The 24174-nt window shown below is 31.9% G+C and overlaps 3 protein-coding genes across 5 annotated transcripts; 1 reads left to right on the top strand and 2 right to left on the bottom strand.

Annotated features, from left to right (window-relative positions):
- Positions 1-1514: 1514 nt before the first annotated feature.
- On the bottom strand, positions 1515-6477 carry LOC148280600 (uncharacterized). Of its 2 annotated transcripts, none has more exons than XM_088228099.1 (6): positions 6218-6477; positions 4406-4778; positions 3970-4173; positions 3666-3867; positions 2252-2425; positions 1515-1935 (listed from the first exon to the last, which is right to left on the bottom strand). In XM_088228099.1, exons 1-6 carry the CDS (start codon positions 6347-6349, stop codon positions 1728-1730), a joined length of 1293 nt encoding a protein of 430 aa, XP_088084225.1. In that variant the 5' UTR covers positions 6350-6477; the 3' UTR covers positions 1515-1727. The 2 variants fall into 2 exon arrangements, with proteins under 2 accessions (XP_088084225.1, XP_088084226.1); XM_088228100.1 differs by having other exon boundaries at positions 2252-2380.
- A 2717-nt stretch (positions 6478-9194) lies between these two features.
- On the bottom strand, positions 9195-13093 carry LOC148280599 (uncharacterized). Its single transcript, XM_088228097.1, has 6 exons — positions 12749-13093; positions 12241-12625; positions 11367-11561; positions 10668-10869; positions 10414-10587; positions 9195-10084 (listed from the first exon to the last, which is right to left on the bottom strand). The coding sequence occupies exons 1-6, from the start codon at positions 12878-12880 to the stop codon at positions 9859-9861; spliced, it is 1314 nt and encodes a 437-aa protein (XP_088084223.1). The 5' UTR covers positions 12881-13093; the 3' UTR covers positions 9195-9858.
- A 3086-nt stretch (positions 13094-16179) lies between these two features.
- On the top strand, positions 16180-23962 carry LOC148280598 (uncharacterized). 2 transcript variants are annotated; one of them, XM_088228105.1, is made up of 7 exons: positions 16180-16529; positions 17692-18043; positions 19269-19439; positions 20693-20894; positions 22158-22331; positions 22901-23124; positions 23907-23962. In XM_088228105.1, exons 1-6 carry the CDS (start codon positions 16398-16400, stop codon positions 23115-23117), a joined length of 1248 nt encoding a protein of 415 aa, XP_088084231.1. In that variant the 5' UTR covers positions 16180-16397; the 3' UTR covers positions 23118-23124; positions 23907-23962. The 2 variants fall into 2 exon arrangements, with proteins under 2 accessions (XP_088084231.1, XP_088084232.1); XM_088228106.1 differs by having other exon boundaries at positions 16210-16529; positions 17692-18048.
- The last annotated feature ends 212 nt before the right edge of the window (positions 23963-24174 follow it).

Genomic DNA, 24174 nt, shown 5'->3' with positions numbered 1-24174 from the left:
ATTTTGTTAGTGTTGCCAGGGTAGTCAAATTTGTTACGCTACTTTGCTCATCTCACGAGAGAAGTAATGAAAATTGGATCTCTCGGATTTAGCAACGCCCTGGCGGACATTTGACCGACATTATCTTTAAAACATCAAATATTATTTAACGCGACATAAAAATATCAGTTTTATGCAAAATAAAATTTGTTGTGTCAATCAATGTTTTCCCGTGTACAATAAAATTTTAGAAAAATTAACAAATTGCTTTTTTTTAAAAATATAATTATCTTACATTTGTGTTATGATTATATTTTTCGCGATCTGGCAACATTACGCGGCGACTTCATGCATGCGCGCGGCGAAATCGGGGGGTTTTTGGACACAGTCCGATGTATTCAAATATGATTCTCCACTCCTTCTGGACTATTCTTAATTCTATAATTACAAGACTTCAAAATGGAATGTCAAATAGATGAAAGTAAGCATTTTCGACACCTCCTGTTCACATTCGATCTAGGGGATAAAGCTGCTCGCGATATTTGCGCAGTGCACGGTGAAGATGCTGTGAATTATCGACTTACGACGAATTATCGAAAATACATTATTGACTAATTTGTTGTAATATTTTTTTGTCATGTCCTCTTGTTCAATTCATTTGGAAAACAACAAACACAATTTATGTCAACACCCAGTATAAAACTGCTGTTAATGGAATAAAAATATTTAAAAAATATATTAAGGTTACATCCGCCTTGTGGTGTAATGGTCAGCGTGTTTGCCTACCGTACAAGAGGTTTCAGGATCGATTCCTGACATGGTTGACATGAAATATTTATTTAAAAAGGTGTTTTTACACTAGAATATTTCATAGTCGCTGGATTGGCATTGTGAATTAGGATGCGATACCCAAATTTTTAAAATAAAAACCGACATTTCAAAAGAGGTTTCTATAGTTTTTCTTAAGTCTGATCATTTTACCTTCATGTAACAAAAATGATCAAGGTACGCTGCGATTGGTGTACCAATGCAGTGCCCTATGTACCATTAGGTGCAGAAAGGAAATGATGATATATAACATGGCGGCCTCTGTGGTGTAGTGGTTAAGACGCTTGACTCACGCATGGAAGGTTCCGGGTTCGATTCCCGGTGAGAACACAAAAATTAAAATGTGATTTTTCTCAAGCCTGAGTGTTCTGTGATGTAATTCACTACTGTAATTGGGCCTCCTGGCCTGTTGTGGTGCAAAAATGAAATAAAATAACATTAAAGACCTATAAATTTATTAAGGAACCCAAAGTGTGGTAAACATATATATTTCGTCGACGGCAATCCATTACCGCTTAACTAAAATTTGACCACTTTAGAAGAGAGAAATTAAAATGATTTTTTTTGTGTGTGTTCAGTAAAACAATTTTTTTTTCTGTTCTTAGTAGCGATATGTGAATATGTTTACCGTCAAATGGCACAACTGGATGACTTAGGCGGCGATGGCTTGTCGTCGACGATATGTGTTTTTAATAAAAGTTCTAATGTAAAATATGAATCATTTTTAATAGGTGAAAATTTCACTTAACATTTTTTGTAATTTAAACAATAAATTTATAACATAAAATTATATTTTTTTAACTTATAAAAGAAATAACAGATCATAGATATATCACCAGTTAAAATATAAATAACATGGTATGAATATTTGCTTGGTAAATGTCAATAAGTAACAATATTCCAGTACCTGCTTACTATATTTAAGTATTTTCTTCATTAAATCTTGATACTCTGTGCATGACAGTTTCGTGTCTGTTTCTGTTATCAGCTCTGGAGAATTTCTTCCCGCAGAATCTGCATATTTCAGGCAGTTCTTTATTATGACTTAGCATATGCCGTTTTAACTCCGAACTGCAGACAAAATTCTTTTCGCATTGTGAGCAATTGTAATTTTTGGTGTTGGTATGCCTGCAATCAATGCAAAATATAACAAAGTGATAAATACCTAATTATTATTATGTTATTTCACATACTGGTAGCGATTATTGGGATGTTATGCTATGTGTTAATAAAACTTCTTGTTGATTCATTTGATTTAATGTTATATGTTTAGTGTTTTCTGTTTTATAACATAAATAATGATTATTTATCATAGTCATTATTTGTATTGTACATAAAGGCATAGTGATCAATAAATGGAACCCAGGTTAACATAAAAATTGAAAAAGGTATTTTAAAAGGTATTTTTTAAGGTATGATTTTAAGGTGGAAATAATGTAGGTACCTTCGTTCGTGTGATAGCCTCGCTGAAGATTGAAAAAACTTTTTTTCACAATAATTGCAAGGATAGCGTCTCTCATTAGTGTGGCGACGCACATGACTTTCTAACATATACTTATCTATGAATCGCTTGCTGCAAAAATGACAAATGAAATTCTTCAAACCATCGTGCAACGATCTGAAAATATTACATTGTAACAATATAAAACGCATATTTATTTTAAAATATAAAAATCTCAAAGAATGTACAATCATTTGATTTAACATTCAGGGTTTTTAAAGGTGAATACAAATGATTACAAACCAGGGCCATATTACAAAGCTTAATTTTAATTACAATGAACGACAATAAAGGTTCACACTTAAATAAGATAAAATTAATATATTAAAAAAAAATAACCATTGAATTTCAAGAACTTTATATTTTTATAATGGTACATAAGACCTTTGTCTTGCAGGAAACATACCCTTTGCACTCAATATTTAATTTACTTTAATTTCAAACCTCTGTTTAAACATGCCCACACGCAAACAAATGCTGGTAGAAGTAAAAAGTATTAGTGAAAGAATACATTTCTGTACGGAAAGTGGAGTATAATGAAGCTGCTGTGGGCAATGAAAAAAAATATCGTCAAAATAATACTAGGAAATCGGAGAGCAGAGGGAAGCGCAAGTTGTCCGATAGAGACGAGTATGTAATAAATGTTTCGTATGTGTACATGTACAGTGTGTTCAAATGTTTTATAACCCTTTGTAAATCTCTCCGGAGCTGTCAATAAAATGCACTCAACTTTTCAACTTGTAATTTTCTCAAACTGAGCGGTTTGGGTAGGTAGGAAGAAATCGCTTTAAGGCAATATGCCCGCCCTTATATGTATATAAACTGTATATGTATATTAAGTGTTCAAATAAATAAAATAAAATAAATAAATAAACAAAATTTTCAATATTGGGCTAAAATAACCCACGGCAACTCCATGAAATACCACTTTACTGAAATTGCAGCCATAACCATCAAAATGTGCCAAAAATCACGCAAAAACTTCAGAAATGGCTTTCGTTAATGTACTGCTGCTGATGTCCGCCACCTTGTTGGCATAATTTTCGAAACGTGATGAAAAAAATGCGATTACTTGATTTTAGTAAAAAAAAAAACATTGTTTTTGTAAAGAAAAATTTAATGAATTTGTAAAATTATTTTCAATGATCAAATAGTGTACTGTTTTAATAAAAAAAATAAGGACTCTTTGGGTAGAACATATACTTAAAATTTTTAAAAATAATGTTGTATAAGCTACAAATCAATTTTTATAAGATTTCATGGGTGCAGACTTTTTTTATCGCTAGATGTGGCTTTAATACAGTGAACTGTCCAGGCCAGATAAAAAGTATAAGTATTATATAAAGATGTTGAATACCTGTGTCTGTCTAAGCCAACAGCGCTCATAAATAATTTTGTACAACCATTTAAGCCGCATATGGTTTTTTCCCTGTTTTTGTTGTGTGTGGCAATATGAATGCGCAATTTAGCATTAGTGTTGAAATCTTTTTTACAAACATCGCATTTATATTTAAAACCTCTTTTGTGCATGTTTTTATGATCTTTTTCAGATCTATAACCTGAAAGTAGATTGATAAGTGTAAGCTAAAATACCATTATTAGAGAAGATAATCTTCATCACATAATGTGAATATAAGCAAAAAAAACAGAGAAAGCATTACTTTTTTTGCACAATTCGCAAAAGTATCTCTTGATTCCCATGTGCGAGTCTTGATGAGCTAAAAGAAGATAAGGTCTCTTGAAGATTTTTGGACAGAATGAGCAAGTGATTTCATCACGTTTTATTTTCCTTTGGTTGGTAGTAAAATCATTGTTGCAAGGCTCGATAATCTCACTCAGTCTTTTGGTGTCATGACTAGATTTTTCTAAAAAATAAAATAAACAGTAAATAGAATTTACATTTTGAATAGATAAAAATTACACTCCCGATCCTGACACATCCATTTTTATAGTAAAATTTTGGAAGGGTACTTTCATTATTTATTTTTAAAATTCTTTATGGTATTATATTTATTTGATTTTTATATGGCTGAGTATTGTACCATTGAGTAAAAATAAAATATTTTGCTATGCTAAAAAAAAATTAAAAATACTAACTCTTTCCACGACTACGTTTTATGATATCTTCACTAGAGACAAAAGGTAGAGGGGAACCATAGTCTTCCAGATCATTTATATTGAATTTCACATCATCCAAATTATTATTGGAATGAAATTCATCAGTGCGTAAAATCTCTCCCTTAAAAACAGATTCTTGATCTATGTCGCTTTCCAAATTTATTTCACTATCATTTATCGTAAATTCTTCAATTTTTTCTTCTTTAATTTTAGTGATATCAATATTCCTAGCAACGTAAGACAGAAGACATGTAAGTGATTTTTCACAGAGTCTTCGGAAAGTGAAAGCAGAATTCAGCTTCTTAAAGCACCGGAAGCAGATTTTATCAGGAAAACCGTCTCCAGGAGAGGCCTAGAATGAAGAAAATATTAATATTACAGCAAATTTTGAAATCAGCACAAAGCAGCACATCGCCACCTTGATCATAGCGTTTTAGGAATTGTCACCAAGTGGCGTTCTTATTTGACCAATTTGAATATATTTTTAAAAATTAAGGTTCCTGTTGACTATCATCGATACTCCTAAGAAATCTAAGCTTCATTTTAAGACATTTGTAAAAGTTACGCTGTTTTGAGTGCATCAACACTTTTGCTCATCTTTGATTTTTTGCAGAGTGAAAACCAGATTAGTAGAGCCCAACTCATGGATCCCACAATGCCATTATTATCCATGAAGTTAGGCCAAAAACAAAAAAATGCCATCTAAAGGCCACTAAGTTCACATGATCACATCTGTGTGACTTCTTATCATTTCAATGGTTTTGGAAAATGTGTTTTGACAACCCAAAGTAGATAATGGTGACCCTTAAGGACAATCGAGTACAAGGTTGTTACCCATCCCGATATAACGCGATTGTCAACATTATTTGGAGATTGTGGGCCCGCGGCCAGGGCGACATAGGGTGGCAATGGTTTCAGCCATTTATGTATTTGAAGAACTTCATAGAGACTGAACATGACTCGATCTCAAAGTATGAGTATGTCAATTCCTGTTAATAATGCAACTGTGTAAAGAGTATTTTCATAGATGTCAGTCCAGTGGACAGATGAAAGAAATCACCTGCTGCCAGGGACCGTAGAATCAACATCGCAGTATTCGGTTAATTTCAATGTGACTTGCAAAAGTTCTACGGATACGTAAAAGGCAAAACGAACTACTCAAAAAAGCAGAAAAGTATGGTCAGAAAATATTTTTTATGTTACAAAAACAAGAATGCTTCGAGGACTCGATCAAATGCTGGCATAAGTGTATAACATTCAATGAGGATTACTCTATGGGTCTAGATTTTTAAAAAAATAATAGAAATTTAGGAAAAAAAAAAATAGTTACGGGTCAAACAATAAATTAGAAAAGGGGTTATAAATGCACCATCTAATTGTGTACACTATGAAATGACAACAAAATATTACAAAAATACGGTTTATTGCCGAATTCATAGTTTCATAGCTCTCATATCATAAGAATAGTATTTGATAGTATTGGTTACTTCTGGAAAACACTTGAACACAAGTTCGAATAGGAAGATATTTATTAAAATATTTGTTTTGCCCATTTTGTAATAATGATAAATGCACAACCGGGTTGTGGTCCCGTGGTAGTATTGGGGACTCACGGACCAAAGGTCCCAGGTTCAAATCCCACTCTACCACAACTCGATTTCCATTTTTCTAGCACAAGTTATTTACAACTTTCCGGAAATGGACTGAAAATTTAAAATATTTGAGTAAATAATAAGAACTCTAGTATTTCTCTTTTCAATAAAATAAAAAAAAACATCACACTAAACTTACTTCAATAGAAGCGCAGGCCATCAACATATCCGAGCAAGACACTTCTTTATCATCGACTGTGGTTTTAGTTTTAAAAATGGGCTTCATAGAGCCTTCCTTTAAACAAACCCGGCAAATTACATGAATTCTCATTTTCTAGATTATTTTAAATATGTTTTCGTAAATATGAGTATAAAAGCATCAATAAAATCATAACACGAAATTTATTCTACGTACGAGTTATTCTAAACAAGAAATTGACTGTTGACATCTGTCAAACTAATTGTCTATTGTTATTGACAACCATATATCTTTTATAATAGACAATAATGGTCACGTTTTAATAGTACGTTTAACCCAGGGCGAAATGGGGTAGCTATGCTTCGATTGCAATTTGTGAGAGTTTAAAATGAATACCATCATTATTTGTCTATTTGTACGTTTATTTATCTATAAAAAAACAAGTGTTTAACTTACCTAAATATATAATTACTATAAAAAAAATAGTGTCTAAAAAAAGTGGAAATTTCCCATTCTGCCCCATCCCCCGGGGCACAGTGGGAAATTAACGCTGGACACAAAATGATGCTCGTCCTAATTATACAATACAATATATTTAATTAACAAGAGCTTCTGGATTTTCCCGTCTTTTCCGAACATAGCTCTCAAGTGTTGATGATGGCACTACGTACCGATAAGACGCCGCCAGGTATCCTATTTCTTAACTTATGACTGCATCAACAGCTTGATACATAGCATCCGAGAACCAGGAGTGCCAGCTGGTTTTTTTAATATATTTTCGCACCATCTGCAGTTGAAAAAGTGACGTCAGAGGTATAAAAGCGAAACCAACAAACAAGGAAAATCGATTTCGCATTTATATTAGTTGAAAAAAGGATACTTACAAATATTTTTAGGGGCGGAACGGGGTACCACCCCATTGTGCCCCACTCATTGCGCCCCGACAGTTGCGTTCTTTAAAACACGGGAGTTATGGCCAATATAAGTGTTGATCTTGAGTTATCACTAGACTTTTAGTCAGTCAAAAGGAAGTTGAAATTGACATGTTATGTAATTTTTTTAATAAAGAATGGTGTATAGATATTTACCTTGGTATAACAGAGCAAATATTAGAACTTTAGAGCCTTTTCTCCAACATTCTATGAATTTCAAACTAAGCGCACTCCAACACTGACAACAACCGTTTTATATAGCGCAGCAAAGAGAACTGACTGTTGTGCGCGAAGTACACGCATCTCTGTCGTACGTAGCGAATCTCCTGCCCATTTCCCGTTTCGCCCCTATTTACAGAGATGGGGAACATTTTTGAGGAGAGGGTAATAAAGTCTAAAAATTTACAGGGCTTATGACTTGTCAATGGCTAGTTTATGCAATCATACGCTGTGAAACATTTTTGTGATGTAAAAAAGGGTGAGATTTTATTTCACCAAGGGCTAAGAAGCAAAATTTAAAAAGTATTGTCAACTTTTTTTTGGCTGGTTTAGGTGATCATTAAAATCATCCACATCAATATAGGTTTCAGCTCTTACTTAACAAAAATAATCTGAAGAAAAAAATGGATGTTGTAATGTGTAAATTTAAGCTAGTACACATTTCATTTTATAACTCTATAAATATAATAAATTATGGGTCAAAATCTTCGGTATACCTCTGTTATATGTTTACGTATAGGTTAAGATATTTTTTTATTAAATAATTAATACTTATTGGGAACATGGGAACAGAAAAAGCTCTTAATCTAAAAATCGAAGTTAAATCACAATTTTAATAGAAAGTTTACCAATGTGTCGCATGTTGCGGAGTGTGAAGTAAGAGTGTCAAATATATAATTGCCTCACAGACTCTTTGCATTTCACTTTCGATACTACAGGTAAATTCAGGAGCGAGATTTTAAAAAAATGTATCACTAGCGCAAACAGCAAAGTTGCAAGTACTTCTGCCAGATGCCAGTTAGTAGCTTTCAGAGTTTCATTAGGGGCGGTTCTTTCTACAGCGATGCGAACATGAGCTAATGGTTTTTTCATGTTTTTAGAAATTAGATAAAAAATAGTATCAGTTTTGACTTCAACTATAAATAATTGCCGATGAATATTTCATTTTCCCACATAAAATGTCTAACTTTTCATAAATCAAATGGCTGCACAGCACCAAAGGGTTAAACTATCCAATGACATGTCAAAAGCCCTGTCTTGACTTTCAGATTCCAATGCATTTGATTCAATACATTTGACCATCAAATTATTGTAACTATTATTGTAATTATTTTTGTAATCTGTCTTCATTGGAGAAACGCAGAAAAGAGTTTTTTTGCACCACAACAGGCTAGAAGGCTCAATTACAGTGGTGAATTACAAAACAGAACATCCAGGCTTGAGAAAAATCCAATTTAATTTTTGAGTTCTCACCGGGAATCGAACGCGAAACCTTCCGTGCTCAAGTCAAGTGTCTTAACCATTACACCACGGAGTCCGCTGGAGATGGACCTTATTTGCATTTTCAAAATACTTAATGCTATAAATAATGTCCCATCCCTGTTGCAATCAATGTCTTTTCATGTTCCCAACCGTGTCACCGGATAGAAGTCAAAATCTGCTATTTATCCAATCTTCTAACAGTAACTTTTTTTTTATGCCCCAATGTCCAAAATGTGCAGATTAGTCAATTCACCACACGACTTGGAATTCTTTAGGATAGATCTTCCGGCTTTAATTAACACAGTGTGGGGTGAAGATGGATCGGCATAGGTTAGCTTGAAGTCTTATATGTTGATCGTGTTTATGAATATATTGTATACCATTATTTTATTGCCCTTGTTTGTCTTTGCTACATAGCTTTTTGTTTACTCTCTAGTACATATATTTCTTCATATAACTGTTGTAGTTGGCTGAGGCCGCATATATAATAAATAAATATATTGATTAATTATCAGGCAAAAATAGTGGAACTTGTTAGATATTATAGGACGAAAAAATGAGAAAACAAATCATTAATCCATTTTTATTTAAAAAGATATAATAATTATAATCTCACCATGGTAAGTTTGATAAATAAACATCCTAAGACAAGTGTAAAGTGAAACCACATTTACATTTTTATTAAAAAATAATATAAGCATAAAAATATTTTGGTTCCCGAATTGGGTGTATCATCAAATGCACCTTTTTGGTGAAAGCTGTCTAATTTTCAACGGCAATATAATATAATATTTTTTCATACTATAATTGTTAGAAAATATTTTCTTATTTTCATTCTTTTTGTATGAGGAATTTACATTATGGACAAAAAATACACCTTATACGAGGGCATGCAATTGTTTTTCTCATCTGTTTTAATAATATGAAGCGAAAACCTTAACAATATAAAATTGTAACTAAATAAGGTAAACTTGCACAGATGCATTAAAAATATATGACTACGAGTCAGAAGATAAAAAGTTTCAAGGTTGAGAAGGTCTGCTTGTTCGTAAGTCAGAGGACATGTTTAACTAATTGATTAACCAAGAAACAGAAATTTGAAGTTTTTTCGTTTAAGTTTGCAGAGATGAATTGGATATAGAATAATGTTCAAGTTTCCTGTTTACTAAGATAAACTGTCTAAAACTGATACTTCTTTGGTAAATCTGGTGAGTACGAAGTAACAAATCACAATTTTTCGAAATGCAGATGCTTTTCATCACAGTTATCTGTCACGCCGTGCATAACACTCTCGTGCCTTTTCCTATTATCAAGCCTTGAGAATTTCTTACCACAAAATCGACAAGATTCCTGATTTGTTTTATTGTGACACAGAAGATGGCGTTTCAATACCGAGGAGCAAACAAAGCTCTTCTCGCACAGAGTACAATGGTAATTCTTTGTGTTAGTGTGCCTAAAATAAATTAAAACATTTGATTAGAAAGAAAATGAGCCTCCAAGAACACTAAAAAAGTATTTCAATGAAATATACAATGTCATAAGTCAGTTATCACATCAAAAAACATTATTTGAAAATAAACTGATGAGTATAATATGTAAACATTCAATATTATATGATTATTTTAACATGGGAAAAGAGGAAATGAGAAGAGGATAGAGATAAGATGTAGGAGATATTAAATATGCATATTTCACAATATTATTCGGCATTCTATGGCCAAATGCCTAATGAGTAAGGCCAGCAAAAACAAAAATTATTTGCACAAAATAATGAACACAAACCTTCTTTCATGAGCAACCTTTGCTGACGATTGGATGAATCTTTTATCACAGTAAGAACACGGATATCGTCTTTCATTGTTATGGCTTCGAAGGTGTGTTTCCAATAAGTATTTATCTATGAAACTTTTGCTGCATAAATGACATATGATATTTTTTAGGCCATCATGGAAAGTTCTGCAATTGAAAACACATAAATTTTACATTTATAAATATCATAGCAATATTAGAAAAATCAAGATTATTTTAAAACATACCTATGTCTCTCTAAGCCCCCTGCAGTCATAAATACTTTGGTACATCCATTAAGTCCACACACAATTTTTTCTCTGTTTTGATTGTGTGTTTCCGTATGAATGCTTAATTTAGATTTAGTGTTAAAGAATTTTCCACAAATTTCGCACTTGAATTTAAAACCACGTTTGTGCATACCCAAATGATCCTTTTCTGATCTATAAGCTGCAAAAATATAAAATTTAACAAATAATAGTTGGGGAAATCATTTATTTATTCAACCTTTAAAGGTTCATGTTAGCTAGACATTGCAGGCCAAATTATCAGCCAAATAAAACACATAAGTACAAAAGGTGTAAATCAAAGACCGTAAAATGTTTTTACAAAGTAAACATACTGCAAATGTATACAGTAAATAATATGTACATTTCTTTCTACAGTCAAAAATCAAAGTTAAATTGCAGTGAAGAAACATGTTCCTTGAATTAGTGAAAATATTGATTTAGAGTTATTTTCATTGTCGTTAACTGTTATCAACATTATTTGGGCCAAAAACAATGATCATTTCAGAGTACAAAAGATAACCCAGTACTTTTTGATGACAATCACTAATGTTGGTAAGGTTTTAATTGTGTTAGAAATCACATCGCGCTTGTGAATTAAACAAAAACTGAAATTTGGACAATGATAAATTAATAAAGTAGTACTAAATTGGAACATACATTTCTTGCAGAGTTCACAGAAGTACCTCTTAATTCCCATGTGGAAATCTTGATGGGCAATTAGGCGACAGGATCTTTTGAATATTTTCGGACAAAACGAGCACGGAAAACCCAAACTTTCAATATCCTCCATTTCTTCTAAAATTTCTTGTTTCTTGTTGAGTTTGTCTTTTTTCTTCCTGGCTTTTTTTCCATCTGAAACAATATAATACAAGTATAGTGCTGAATAAATTATTACAGTGTTGAATTTTGAGTACCATTTATTTAGATAGTTATACAAATAAAATTTAAAAACCTAGTTATACTTTAACTAATAAACACTATACATACAAAAATAATTTTAAAAACAAAACATTGTTATAAAATCCAGACGCTTTCCGATGACACTATCTACCTATATGGATGTTTGTTTTTAACAAAAATCATCCCCATCCCACGAAACGTTGCGATAGACCCAGCATCCCTAATCTCCGTAGGCAACTCATTAAACATCCTAAGTCTTTTATAATACAGATTGTTTTGAGTTGCCTGGATTATTGTTTTGGGGAGTTAGAAACATTCACCTCTCTTCGTAGGATAGCGATGACATAATTTTTTACTCATAATCAAGGTCTAAATGATAATATTATAAAGACATACTTGTTTTTTTTCATAATAATGTTAAAATTGAAAAATTAACGAGTATGAACTTGAAAATAAAAATACACAACAGCACCGTTTAACGGAATTTGATGGGACCGATGAGGTTTCGATTCAACAAAAATTCAGTTAAACCGGAAAATATGTTAATAGCAAAAATGTAAGGCATAAATGTATGTGTCGCAACAACTTGTTTTCGCTTTTCTGCCATAATCGTAAATATTATTGAACTTACTTTTTTTATGTCTCTTCATTTCTTTGTAGTTTGAATCCTCATTAGATTGGGGTGAGGTAAAATTTTCATCTACAAAATGTGAATTGTCTAAATCCTCTTCAAAACTACTGTCAGAGGCAGTTATATCTTCATTTTTCATTTCTATCTGGTTTGGTAAATAACTGTTCTCAGACAAATTTACTTCCGGTTTGATATAAATATCTGAGTCATCTACTTGAAGGTCCTCATATTTCTCAATCTTTACTTCACCGTCAGAATGTTTGGATGCACAGTTCAGAAGACAAGTAAAAGACTTTTCGCAAAGCTGCCTGAATTTGTAAGCTGACCACAATTTCTTAAAGCAGGAAATGCAAATATGACTCGGAAGTCCATCTTCCTTAGAAATCTGAGTAAAAAAGCAATGAAATCAATAAAAAACACTGGATATCGTAAATAATAAAATAAACATATATTTTTTAATACATTTACGTGAATCAAATTATTTTAGGTTCTTATAAATATTACTTACAGTTACTGTAGCACAATTTGTAATCATTTCTGAACACGAAATTTTACGTTCACCATCTGATTTCCTAGCTGTGAAAATTGATTTCATCGGACCTTCTTTTAAACAAACACGACAAATAGTTTCGAAGTTCATTTTTATTACTGGTTTATAAAACACTAAATACAAAATACGGCGTACAATAAAGTCACCTTACTGATATTAAATTAGCCGAAACAAGTGATAAGAATATAATAATTATTCAACCAAATCATTATTTATTATCTACTTTCAAATGTCAATGTTGATGTCAAAAGTGATGAGCATAGACAAAGAACATATATACACTCGGAGATAATGTAAAACTATGATTTTATACACTGAGATGGATGGAGAGAAGCAAAGAAGATATCTTTATCTGAGTATTTTGTGACCGATATTAGCGCTGCCAGTCCCATTAAACTTTAGCAAAGATTCGAACCTTAAGTTATAGCGACGCACTATGGAAAATAAAAGTCGTTTTCGGATTAAAAGTCAACACCTTTTTTATTTTTAGAGGTATATTTAAAAAAATACACGAATATGAAATAATCTTAAAAGATTCGAATAAAATAAATTTTATAATGATATTTTTATTTTCATACTATAAAATATTAAAAAGAACATTGAAAACATAAAAGATAGTGTTCATTTGATTATAATATATATACAAACTTACAAACTAATTATTTTGATATCGATGGTTATTATTAATATTATAAAATGACAAATACGAGGGTTGTGTAAAAAATAAGGTTCGCTTTTTTTTTTCAGGTTTAAGGCATTTTTTTATTTGAACTGAAAAATACATCGTTGAAAAGCTTAATTTCTTTTAAAAGCTTAACTATTTTTCAAGATCATCACCAGATTTTTCAACGCATTTTTGTTGACGACTGATCCACTTTTGGAATCCAGCTTCAAAGAAGTCTACCGCCAGTCCATGGAGGAATTTGGTAACCGTCCTGCTTGTTGAGTTTATGACTCGAGGGACCACAATAAATTCGGAAAATTATTGCGAGACCTTGAAAAAACTCAGAAGAGCCATCCGAAATCGCCGGAGAGGAAGACTGACGAAAGGCGTTAGACTGCACCACGACATTGCGCGCCCGCACGTCTCGCGCTTAACCGAGGATTCAATCGAAAATTTTCTCTGGGATCTCTTTGAACAGGCTCCCTATAGACCTGATCTTGCACCGAGTGACTTCCACTTGTTTCCAAAATTAAAGCAACATTCGGATGGACAACGTTTCGAGACTGATGAAAGAGTGAAGGAAGCGGTCACCAAATTCCTCCACGGACTGGCGGGGGACTTCTTTGAATCTGGATTCCAAAAGTGGATTAGTCTTCAACAAAAATGGGTTGAAAAATCTGGTGATTATGTTGAAAAATAGTTGATAAATTAAACTTTTCAATTATGTATTTTTTAGTTCAAATGAAAAATGCCTTAAACCTGAAAAACATTTGAGAACCGTATTTTTTACACAACCCTCGTACCTATCAATTAAAAAAAATATATGTTACTTATTGCAAAAAAATAGTATACCTACTTAATAACAGGGAATCTATATAAAACTAATTTACGTAAAACGAAAACGGAGTATTCTCTGTTTATGATAGTCTCCATCTAACATGGCTCAGCCTGTTCTAAGGTGGAGATTTTCTATCTTTAGAGCGTTAGTAGTCCTATACTAATAAAACAATAACATAAAAAAGAAAAACTAATACTACTTAATTATAAATGCCTAGCTAATCAAACGTAAGAAATTAAAAATGATTATTATACAAATATGAAGTATATATATGAGCCAAGAATACATGTTACTTAAACATAAATAATATATAATAAAAACAAATATAAAGCAATGAAATACATAAAAATATAAATAATATGTGTAACAATTATATAAAGTAGTACGTGTTTTGATTTACATATATTTTTCAAAAAAATCTCTCGCTTCACTATTTATATGTGCAGTTATTTTTATTTTAAAATTTGTTTTTCATTTTGAGTCTTTCATATTTGGCAATAAATCATTAAATATTTTTGGAGCAATTATATTATATTGCTTTTTACCAAAGGCGGTTGATACAAATGGGACAAAACAGTTAATTTGTGCTGCTGAACGAGTGCTTATATTTTATTGGGTTCTTTTGAACTCCCTTAATTTATCATAAAATTTAAGTAGTAGGCACCTCACAAACAATTGTCTCACATCCAATATCTTTAACTCAGCGAATATATCTTCCGTTGGATACCTCAAAGGTTTTTTGAGAATGATCTTCATGATCCAGTTTTGTGCTATTTCAACTGGTTCAAGGATTGAACGAGAGCAACCTCCCCAAGCTAAATTGTAATATGATAGTTTGCTTTGGCAAAAAGCAAAGTAAATTTGTCTCATAAGTTGAGCATTCAAAATATTTCTTAGGCTTTTATAAATGTATGCTGATTTCCGTATTTGCTTGGATATTAATATAATTTGATCTTTCCAGCTTAGTTTAGAATCTATTATGACCCCTAAGTATTTTATTGAATTTATTTGTTCTAAATTTTCACAAAGTATTAGGTATGCACGAATGGATCTTGAATGAAGAATTTTCAGGTTCTGTTTTTTTTGTTGTGATACTGAAGCAGATGAATGTGGTTTTTTAAATATTTATGGTGAGTAAATTATTGTCTAACCGATATTTTACGCGTTGGTCAATAATATCAAAAAATGATTTCATAATGAATAACAAACTAGTTAGAAAATATTTTTCATAAATAGTCATAATAGTCTAATAGATGGCGGGTTTTGGTTTTCTGACTTTAATCACATTTTTCATAATAACTTAGTGATAGGCACATTTTGGCAGCTAATTTTTATAAATGTTTTTTTTTATGAATGCCTAGACTACAAAACAACATTGAATGTAAAATATGGAGAGACGTGAGTAACTTGCAAAAGTCTCGATGAACTTTTTTTTAAAAATAATAATTTATTGTACATATAAGGAAAAAAAATGTTTTATTTGTTTTATGATGTTTAAAAAATGAAATTTTCAGATATACTCGTATTAAATACTTTATATCTATCCCTCCAAAGTTTAATAAAAAATTCAATTTTAAAGTGATCAAGTGAACAGTTTTAAAATGGTATCCGTAAAAAATACAGTTTGTGTCATTGAAAAAAAAAGTATTTTATTTTATTATTTTAAATTCTGACATTATTTTAAAGTTTGACTCTCTAACTATTTAAAAAATATATTGTCAGTAGCAACAATGGTAAAAATAATTTATGATATGTCGTTGTTCTACCATTTTTCATAGTGGGACGGCGGTGTCGTTAAGCTTTACGAACCTCTCACTAAGAAGCGCTGCGATCGACGCCAAAATGCTTAGATATATGCACCACAGTTTCCTGTCTAAAGATATCTGTAGTCTGTGGATTAGAAACCATAGTAGTGTCACATGTCACATTGTCAAAAAATAATAAAACGTCAAAGTCAGAATAAATCAAAATAATGTGAGGGACGGCCGAAAAGGATCTATTGTTTGATTTATTTAGATTAAAACGTAAAATTTCCGTACTGCTGATCTGGCCACAAGATAGTTACAAGTGCAGTGTTTAGATCATTTAAGACAACTATTTTCAGAATGCGCTATAATCATATTTGTCGAGTGTGTTTAGGAGAAGGAGTCATGTCAAAAATTTTTGGGACTGAAGAATTTATTGGAAATATTTCAATGTCTTGCAAAGATATGCTTTTAGCATGTGCAACTGTCACCGTACGTAGAAAACATTACTTGTTATTTATTAAACTTTTTGATTTATTGAACAAAGTGATCTGGAATGAATCTAAACCAATTAAGTCTAGCTATGTCGCTGAGAGCAAAACTATAATTGCTTGAAAATGTAATGCATAATATTGCAATTGTGGAATGAAAAACAGTATTGTAATGTATGTTCTCTTTTTAAATTAAACTGCCACAAATAATAAAGATACTTAATAGTTTTCAAAATTTTCTGCATCAAATAATTGCAATTAATTAAAAAATATATACAAAAAAGATGCTTCGACAACGCAACAGTTTTGTTCCGGAACTGGTCAGCATAATATCATAAAATCTTAATGTGGTTTTATATGCTTTTATTGTTTTTCTAAAAAAACTGTTTAACCGCTTCATGAATCATTAAAAAAATGTTTTAAATTTTTTTATGAATGAATTTTGTTTTCTGAGACATATATTATCGGTGATAATGCAATACCGCATAACCTGTCTTTTTTTTTTACGAAAATGTTTTACTGAAATAAATCAATTATAGGGACTAAGGGCCGTTTGTTTTTAATTATTGCTAATTTTGCTCTAAATAATCATAGTTTTTCTTATACTCCAGCGGTATTTTTAGTCAATTTGAATAGTAAGTAATACATTAACAGAATGCTTTTTAGGAACCCCTGCCGAAAAATTCAATTGATAGTCATGCGGTATTGCAGTATCACTGATGATATATCCTTCATAAAAGCCATTTTGGGCTCAAAATGGGACAAAATGTTGTTTATATTATGGTGCATAGGGTCAAGAAATAAAAAAAAATCATAAAAAAAGATTGATTTTTATTCATCATAATTCATTAATAATGCCTTATAAATACAAAGAATTAGAAAAAAACATTGTGCCTCGTAGTATTATTTATTTTCACCCGAGTATACTCGGGCGTAGTCCTTAAGCGGTCAAGTATGTACTAACGAAAAACTTATGTGTAAGTCCTGCTGAATTGCAAGCATATGAAATTGATGGTAGACACTTATCATTGTATTATAAGGAAAAATACCTTTTGTAATATAATACACCTGTATCTCTCACACATTGAAACGTGGCATTTTGTGGTGTAATTTACTTGTTGATAGAAATGTTTTTTAATTATACATTTTTCGCTTTGTTTAAGATCTCCGAGACAGATGGATTTCCCTCGCAAATTTGTGAAATATGTTTTAAAAATTTATGCTCCGCTTACAAGTTCCGTCAACTATGCGAGAGTTCCTTTTCAATTCTGCTGAATAATGCCGGAAAGTTTTTGAACAAAGGAGAGATAAAGAAAGAGGGAGATGATGAATATGCCTCCAATTTGGCAGATATTTTTGGAGATGATATCAAATATGAAGATGATTCCTTTAAAGAAGAACTTGGAGATGATGGTGGAGAATGTGATGGAAACTCTCCTGATTTTGAAAACACGTCCAGCCCCATTATATTAAAGCCTAGTAAAGCAATTAGACGTATGGAACGCGATAGAAAAAGTAAAGTAAATGGCCTCTGTTAAATCTAATGAGATTAAAACTTATATATGTGAAACATGGAACTGGCAGAATAAGGGTAAAAGCAAAATGAATGTGATTGAAGTGCGATTTCTTAGTTAGACGAATGCGTGATGGGGTTACGAATAATGAAATCAGACAAGAATGCAAATCTGAATTATTAAAAAGATTAAGAAAGGATCAATAAGATGGTTTGTTCGTCTGAACGAATGGATAACGAGATGGTGAGGATAAATGGTAACATAGGACGAGGACGGCCAAGATAGATATTATAACGGTTAACTTGTATAGTGCCATTTTTGTAATATAATAAATACCTCAAGGGCGCTTTACAAAGGGATTTTATGAATATCAATTTAATTTTAATTTGAAATTCACAACTTAAATAAAACAATTTATTTTTTTTCATTTTTTTTTTGCACCACAACAGGCTAGGATGCCCAATTACAGTGGTGAATTACATTACAGAACAACCAGGCTTGAGAAAAATCACATTTTTAATTTTTGTGTTCTCACCGGGAATCAAACCCGGAACCTTCCGTGCGTGAGTCAAGCGTCTTGACCACTACACCACGGAGGCCGCCGTATATATTTTTGTCTCCACATACTATGGATTTACTCAAATGGTTTAGCTAAGCTAGGTAAGCTAGTTCATCTGGAATGTATAGTTCTTTTAGATATTTCGGAGCAGAGTTACAAAGCCAACAGAGAGTCCACTCTCTGTGGAAAACGTAGCCAGTGTAATTTTCAGAGTAGTGGAGTGATATGACTGAACTTAGAGATTCCAAAAATAAGTCTCACCGCCCTGTTTAATACAGAATGTAGGCGAGTCATTTTATTCATTGATATACATGCGTAGATACCATTACAATAATCGACTCTAGACACTACAAAAGCATATATTAATTGATGGGAGGTAATGGTATGATCAGACAAACCAAAATCTCAAGTTTGGTCATAATCAACATATCAAAAGCAGATGCGATCAAAGGGCATGCATAACAAGATGTATGAATGCGGAAGAAGCCATCGATAGGAAATGTATGTCAGGATAGATGCATGTGGCATTCTATCCTCTTTTAATTATAGCATAAAATATTATTTAATATTTTACATTAGAATTTAATTTTGTTTATTGCATTTCATTGAATTTAAATGTCTTCTGTAGGCAATTCGGTGTTTAATGTAATTCCTCTTCTGTTTTAAGAAATGAAAAAAGCGTCTAAAGAAAAATTAAAAATGCAAAAAGAAAAACCACTATTAGAATTGCTGACTTGTTCTATTTGTCTCAAAACCTTCAAATGGAAATATTTACTAGTAGCTCACCAAGAGTCACATATTGGAATAAAACGATACTTCTGTGAAATTTGTGGGAAATGTGAGTACTTCATTATTAAAGTTTTATTTTGTAATATTTGTAAATAATATTATTCTGTGTCCGTCCGGGCGGATGATAAATACAATTATTTTTTTGTTTTCGACGTGGTTACTTCAAGGTAAAATTCCTGAAAAAGGAAATCGAATGGAAATAAATCCGGCTTTGTAGTATAGTGGTTGGTGCATTCACCAAGATGCCCTAGATCAGAGGTTGGCAAACTGCAGCTCGCAAGCCACATGTAACTCTTTAGCCTCTTGACCGCGGCTCACACAACACAAGTTTCTCCTTTATTTGATTGATTTCTAAGGAAGAACTTTCAGGATTATTGCCACTGAAAGTTCCAACACGTGGCGATAATATTGCAAATGCTGTCATTAAATGCATGGAAAAACATCATATTAAACTTGATAAAATTGTTTCAATGATGCAGATGGGGCAAAATGTTTTTTTAAAAATATTTTTAAGTCAAAAATTAATCACGAGACACCTCTTTTTACCAGATGGACATGGTGAAAATCGGAATAATCGGCGCGCGTGCATGAGAATATCCATGATTATAGAGGAAGCGAGATCTGAATGCAAAGATGCATCATTCATCAAGAACATTTCCAGAAGAAATGTTTTAATGATCAATATTGTCATCACAATTTTAGCTAAAGCTTTTTATCATCGCCAATTTAAATAATTTCTAGTTAAAATGGAGAGCGAATATGCATATTTTCTGCTGCTTATGCACGTTCTTTATTAAAAAAGTACGTTGGCTTATATAAGAAACAGTTTAAAACAGGAATTTGGCTCTTAAAGGAAATCTCAATTGTTTGATTGCTGATCTTTAGCTCTTTTGACTAATGAGTTTGCCAACCACTACCCTAGATGAAGGTAAGGTGATCAGTCTTAGACTAGCACCTGAAACGTAAGACTGATCACCTTACCTTCGTGTAATAGATGATCAAAACATACTGCATTTGGTATCCTTATCTCCGTGTAGCAGATCAAATAACTACATTCATCGAAATTTGTGTTATAATAAAATAATCTGTTTTTTTAAATGATAAAATATATGGTGTCATTGACTCTCAATAGTTAGTTGGTAATGAAATGTTCAAATTTTGTAATTTTCTAAAAATGTTTTTATTTTAGTGAATCGCTTTGGCGTACACATATTGTACTTTCAAAAATCAATAAGTTTAGAAACCGGTAGACATTTATTAAAAAAAAAAAAAAAAGCATTTATATTTCTCCTTTAATTAAAGATTACAGAAATGAAAAAGACCACCGTAACATGCACAAAAGAGGACACAATCACAAATGCGATATTTGCTCCAAATGTTTCAACACAAAGGCAAAATTAAATCTCCATGTTGAAATTCATTCATCTGACAGAAAGAAGTTTGGTTGCAAAATTAAAGGTTGTAAAAAATCTTTTTTGAGTCTAGGTGGACTCGAAAGACATCTGTAAGTGTGATATTTTATTTATTTTCTTGAAAAACATACGTTTTCAGATTTATTTTTTAGAAGCGATTTATACATATTTGTACCAAGAGTCAAACTAGAGGATGGGTCATGGGGATATTATAAATGAATATTCTGAGACCCAAAATATTTCATTTATTGCTCGAACATTGTAAAATCTTGACCCGGATTGTACTGAATACATATCTTTTTTTAAAGTGGTTAGTGGGTTGGCTAGACAGAAGTCAGAAGAATTATTCAACCATGTTGATAAATAATAGCATGGATATTTTTAGATATTTAAAAAAATGAATGTATGAAATATTTTTTATATGAAATAAATTTAAGAGTCCCCCTCATCTCACCACTAGGGAAACCTGTCCTAAGGAGGATCTGTACAATAAAAACACTAGTAGGTTAGACACGTTTTATTATTATTTTGCACTGCATATAAAAAAGTCTCTCAAAAACAGGTTGTAAAATCTATTACCGCAAAAATGGAGCAGACTATTGGAATCGTTATGTTGGTAAACCATTATTATTATTGTTTCTATAAACTGTTGATTACACATCAAGAAAGGCTGATAATCAGTGTCGTAGCTAGGGGCTGGCCAGGCGAAACTCTCAGGGGAGCGCACTCTGCAGACCCACAGCCTTCTTTTCTCTTTCTCTTCCTAGAAAATAAGTCTCGGGGGGCGCAACATTCAAATCTTGCCAGGGGCACTCATGACCCTAGGTACGATTTTGGTAATAATAACCCAGAAGAAACTCATTTTCCATATTTTTTCTTTTACAATTTGCGATAAATGTTTTGGATGCAGCCTTGACTGTATTTCTGTGTAGTTCTTATACGCGTGTATTTTTAAGATGAAATATATTTAGAAAAAAACTAAGCGAGATAGAATGTATTTTTGAAATAAAAATATATTTGCGTGGGAAATTATGTTTTAAACCTTTCGCCTTTGTTATTCTATATTGTTGAATGATTTCTCATATGAAAAAAGCCTTATGAGTAGTAAATAATGCATTTGAAAATGTTGTTATTTATGAATGGTTAAGCGCTACACAACACACATGTTTTATGGACATCTTCTTTCTTGATGGCATCTAATATGCTTACCAATATCTGAACAGAGATGAAGGAAATAATTATTTAATAGATATCTCGGCCGAGATTAATGAATTATTGGGGAATGTGGAAATCTAGGCATGAGAAAAGGTATAGAGATCGGGTTATTTATCCTTTTTATGTTTACTCTTTTCCAGACTCTTTCATTCCGGTTTGAAAAATTTTATATGTCATTTGTGCAGTAAGAGTTTCATAGATAAATACCAATTGGAAATCCACATCCGTTCACATACTAATGAGAGACCGTACTCTTGTAGCTACTGTAGTAAATCATTTATCACATCTTCTGCGAGATCATTCCACGAACGATGGTATGTACTTTGTTATAATTATATTAAAAATTGAGGATCAAATAATTAATTAAAAATTTTATAAAATAAAATATATATATAAAATATATGATGTTCATTAAAATATGGATGAAATTTACGATGTATTTACTCTTGTACCTATCAAAATTAAATACTGCAAGTTTATTATTGAATTACTGGTACCCCTTAGTATGTCTCTATTTTTTTCTACTTATGTTGGTAGTCACCATTACACAGAAAAGTATTTTTTTTAAAGTTTAACAGCTGGCATCTGGTTGGTTTGTTTGTCTTAGAGCTAATTCTTGCCGTCCTCATAAATTATATTTAAGCCAAGTTTTTAATACATTATATCACTAAAATTATACTAATTTGATTTAATAAACATAAAGTAAAAATGAAAATATCCACAGGAATTTATTCAGGTCTGATTAGTTTGTTCAGAAGCAAGAAGACACGAAGAAAATAAAAGCATTACTGTGAATCTAGATTTTGATTTACAAATTCAATTTTTATTATTATTGTTTGAGTGTAATTTTAAAAAGTAATTGGACATTGTGAACTTTTTTCAGGCATAATAATATTAAGAACTATCAATGTACATACTGCGACAAGAGTTTTGTGAGTTCATCCGGTCGTAAGCGACACCTCCTCATACATTCCAAGGAGCAACTTAAGTTCTGCAGATTTTGTGGAAAGAAGTTCTCCCGAGACGACAACAAGAAAAGGCACGAAATGGCAATGCACGGTGTTTCTGATGACAAGAATCCACCACTTTTATTTGTCTGAAGAAAATGTAATTGAAATTTTTTTTATTGCCTTATTTTATAACTATTTCCACTTTAAAAAGTACAACTTATCCTTATATTATATAATTTTCTGTACGTGTGTCACCGGACTCCCTAAACAGCTGGACCGATTTTGATGAAATTTTTTATGTGTGTTTGAGTGGGTCCCTGGATGGTTTAGATTTACAATTGGATCCGGTAGGTGAAATGGAAAGGATTGAAATGTCAAACTCAATGTCAAATGTCACTTAGTATATAGTTTATTGAAAATTCAAATATCGAAAAAACATTTTCTGAACCAGCTAATAGCAGGCAAGCCAACGTTTAGGCAGGACAACATCTGTCGGGTCCGCTAGTATTACATAAATAATTTTATTTATGGTTGATATAATATATTTATTTTAAAAGATTTTATACTGAAATATGTCATAGTCTGGCACCTGAAACTCAAGATTGACAATCTTGCCTTTGTGTCTACATAATATAACAAATGATCGGGATATGCCACAGGCGCAGATGAGGGAATGACGATATAGCGTAAGGTATACATTAACACCTCTGTGCCCAGGCGGATGAAGAATACAGTTCTGTTTCTGAAATAGAACCAAAACCCTGGATGACTCTTCTATTCGGTGGCTGCTCGGGAAAATCCTGAATAAGGAAAACAAGCAGAGATAAGTCCGCCTCTTTGTGTAGTGGTTGACGTTTGCCTGCGATTCTTAATGTTCTGGGTTCGATTCCTGGCAGTGTGGACATGATATATTTATTTTTAGAGTTTTTTAAATTGCAGTATTTCATTGTTTCTGGACTGGCACCTGAAGCGTAAGACTGATCACTTCACATAACAGATGATCGAACTCAGCTGCATTTATTTTACTGCAATGCTCTGTGCATCACTGGTGTGGAAAGGGGGATGATGATACTTCAACTAAGGACATCCATTATTGTTGATAAAAATGTATTGAAAATGAGTGAGCCTCATGAAAAACTTGTCATTAATTGAAAATATTTACTCAGAGGTTTAGGTATTCTCTTTATGTATTAAATAATTACTTTAT

Source organism: Micrasema longulum, unplaced genomic scaffold, assembly GCF_059751315.1.
Source record: "Micrasema longulum isolate JH-2025_06_02 unplaced genomic scaffold, ASM5975131v1 h1tg000561l, whole genome shotgun sequence".
Lineage (NCBI taxonomy): Eukaryota > Metazoa > Arthropoda > Insecta > Trichoptera > Brachycentridae > Micrasema > Micrasema longulum.
The sequence above is the reverse complement of the archived record's forward strand: the minus strand, read 5'-3'. Positions and strand labels throughout refer to the sequence as shown.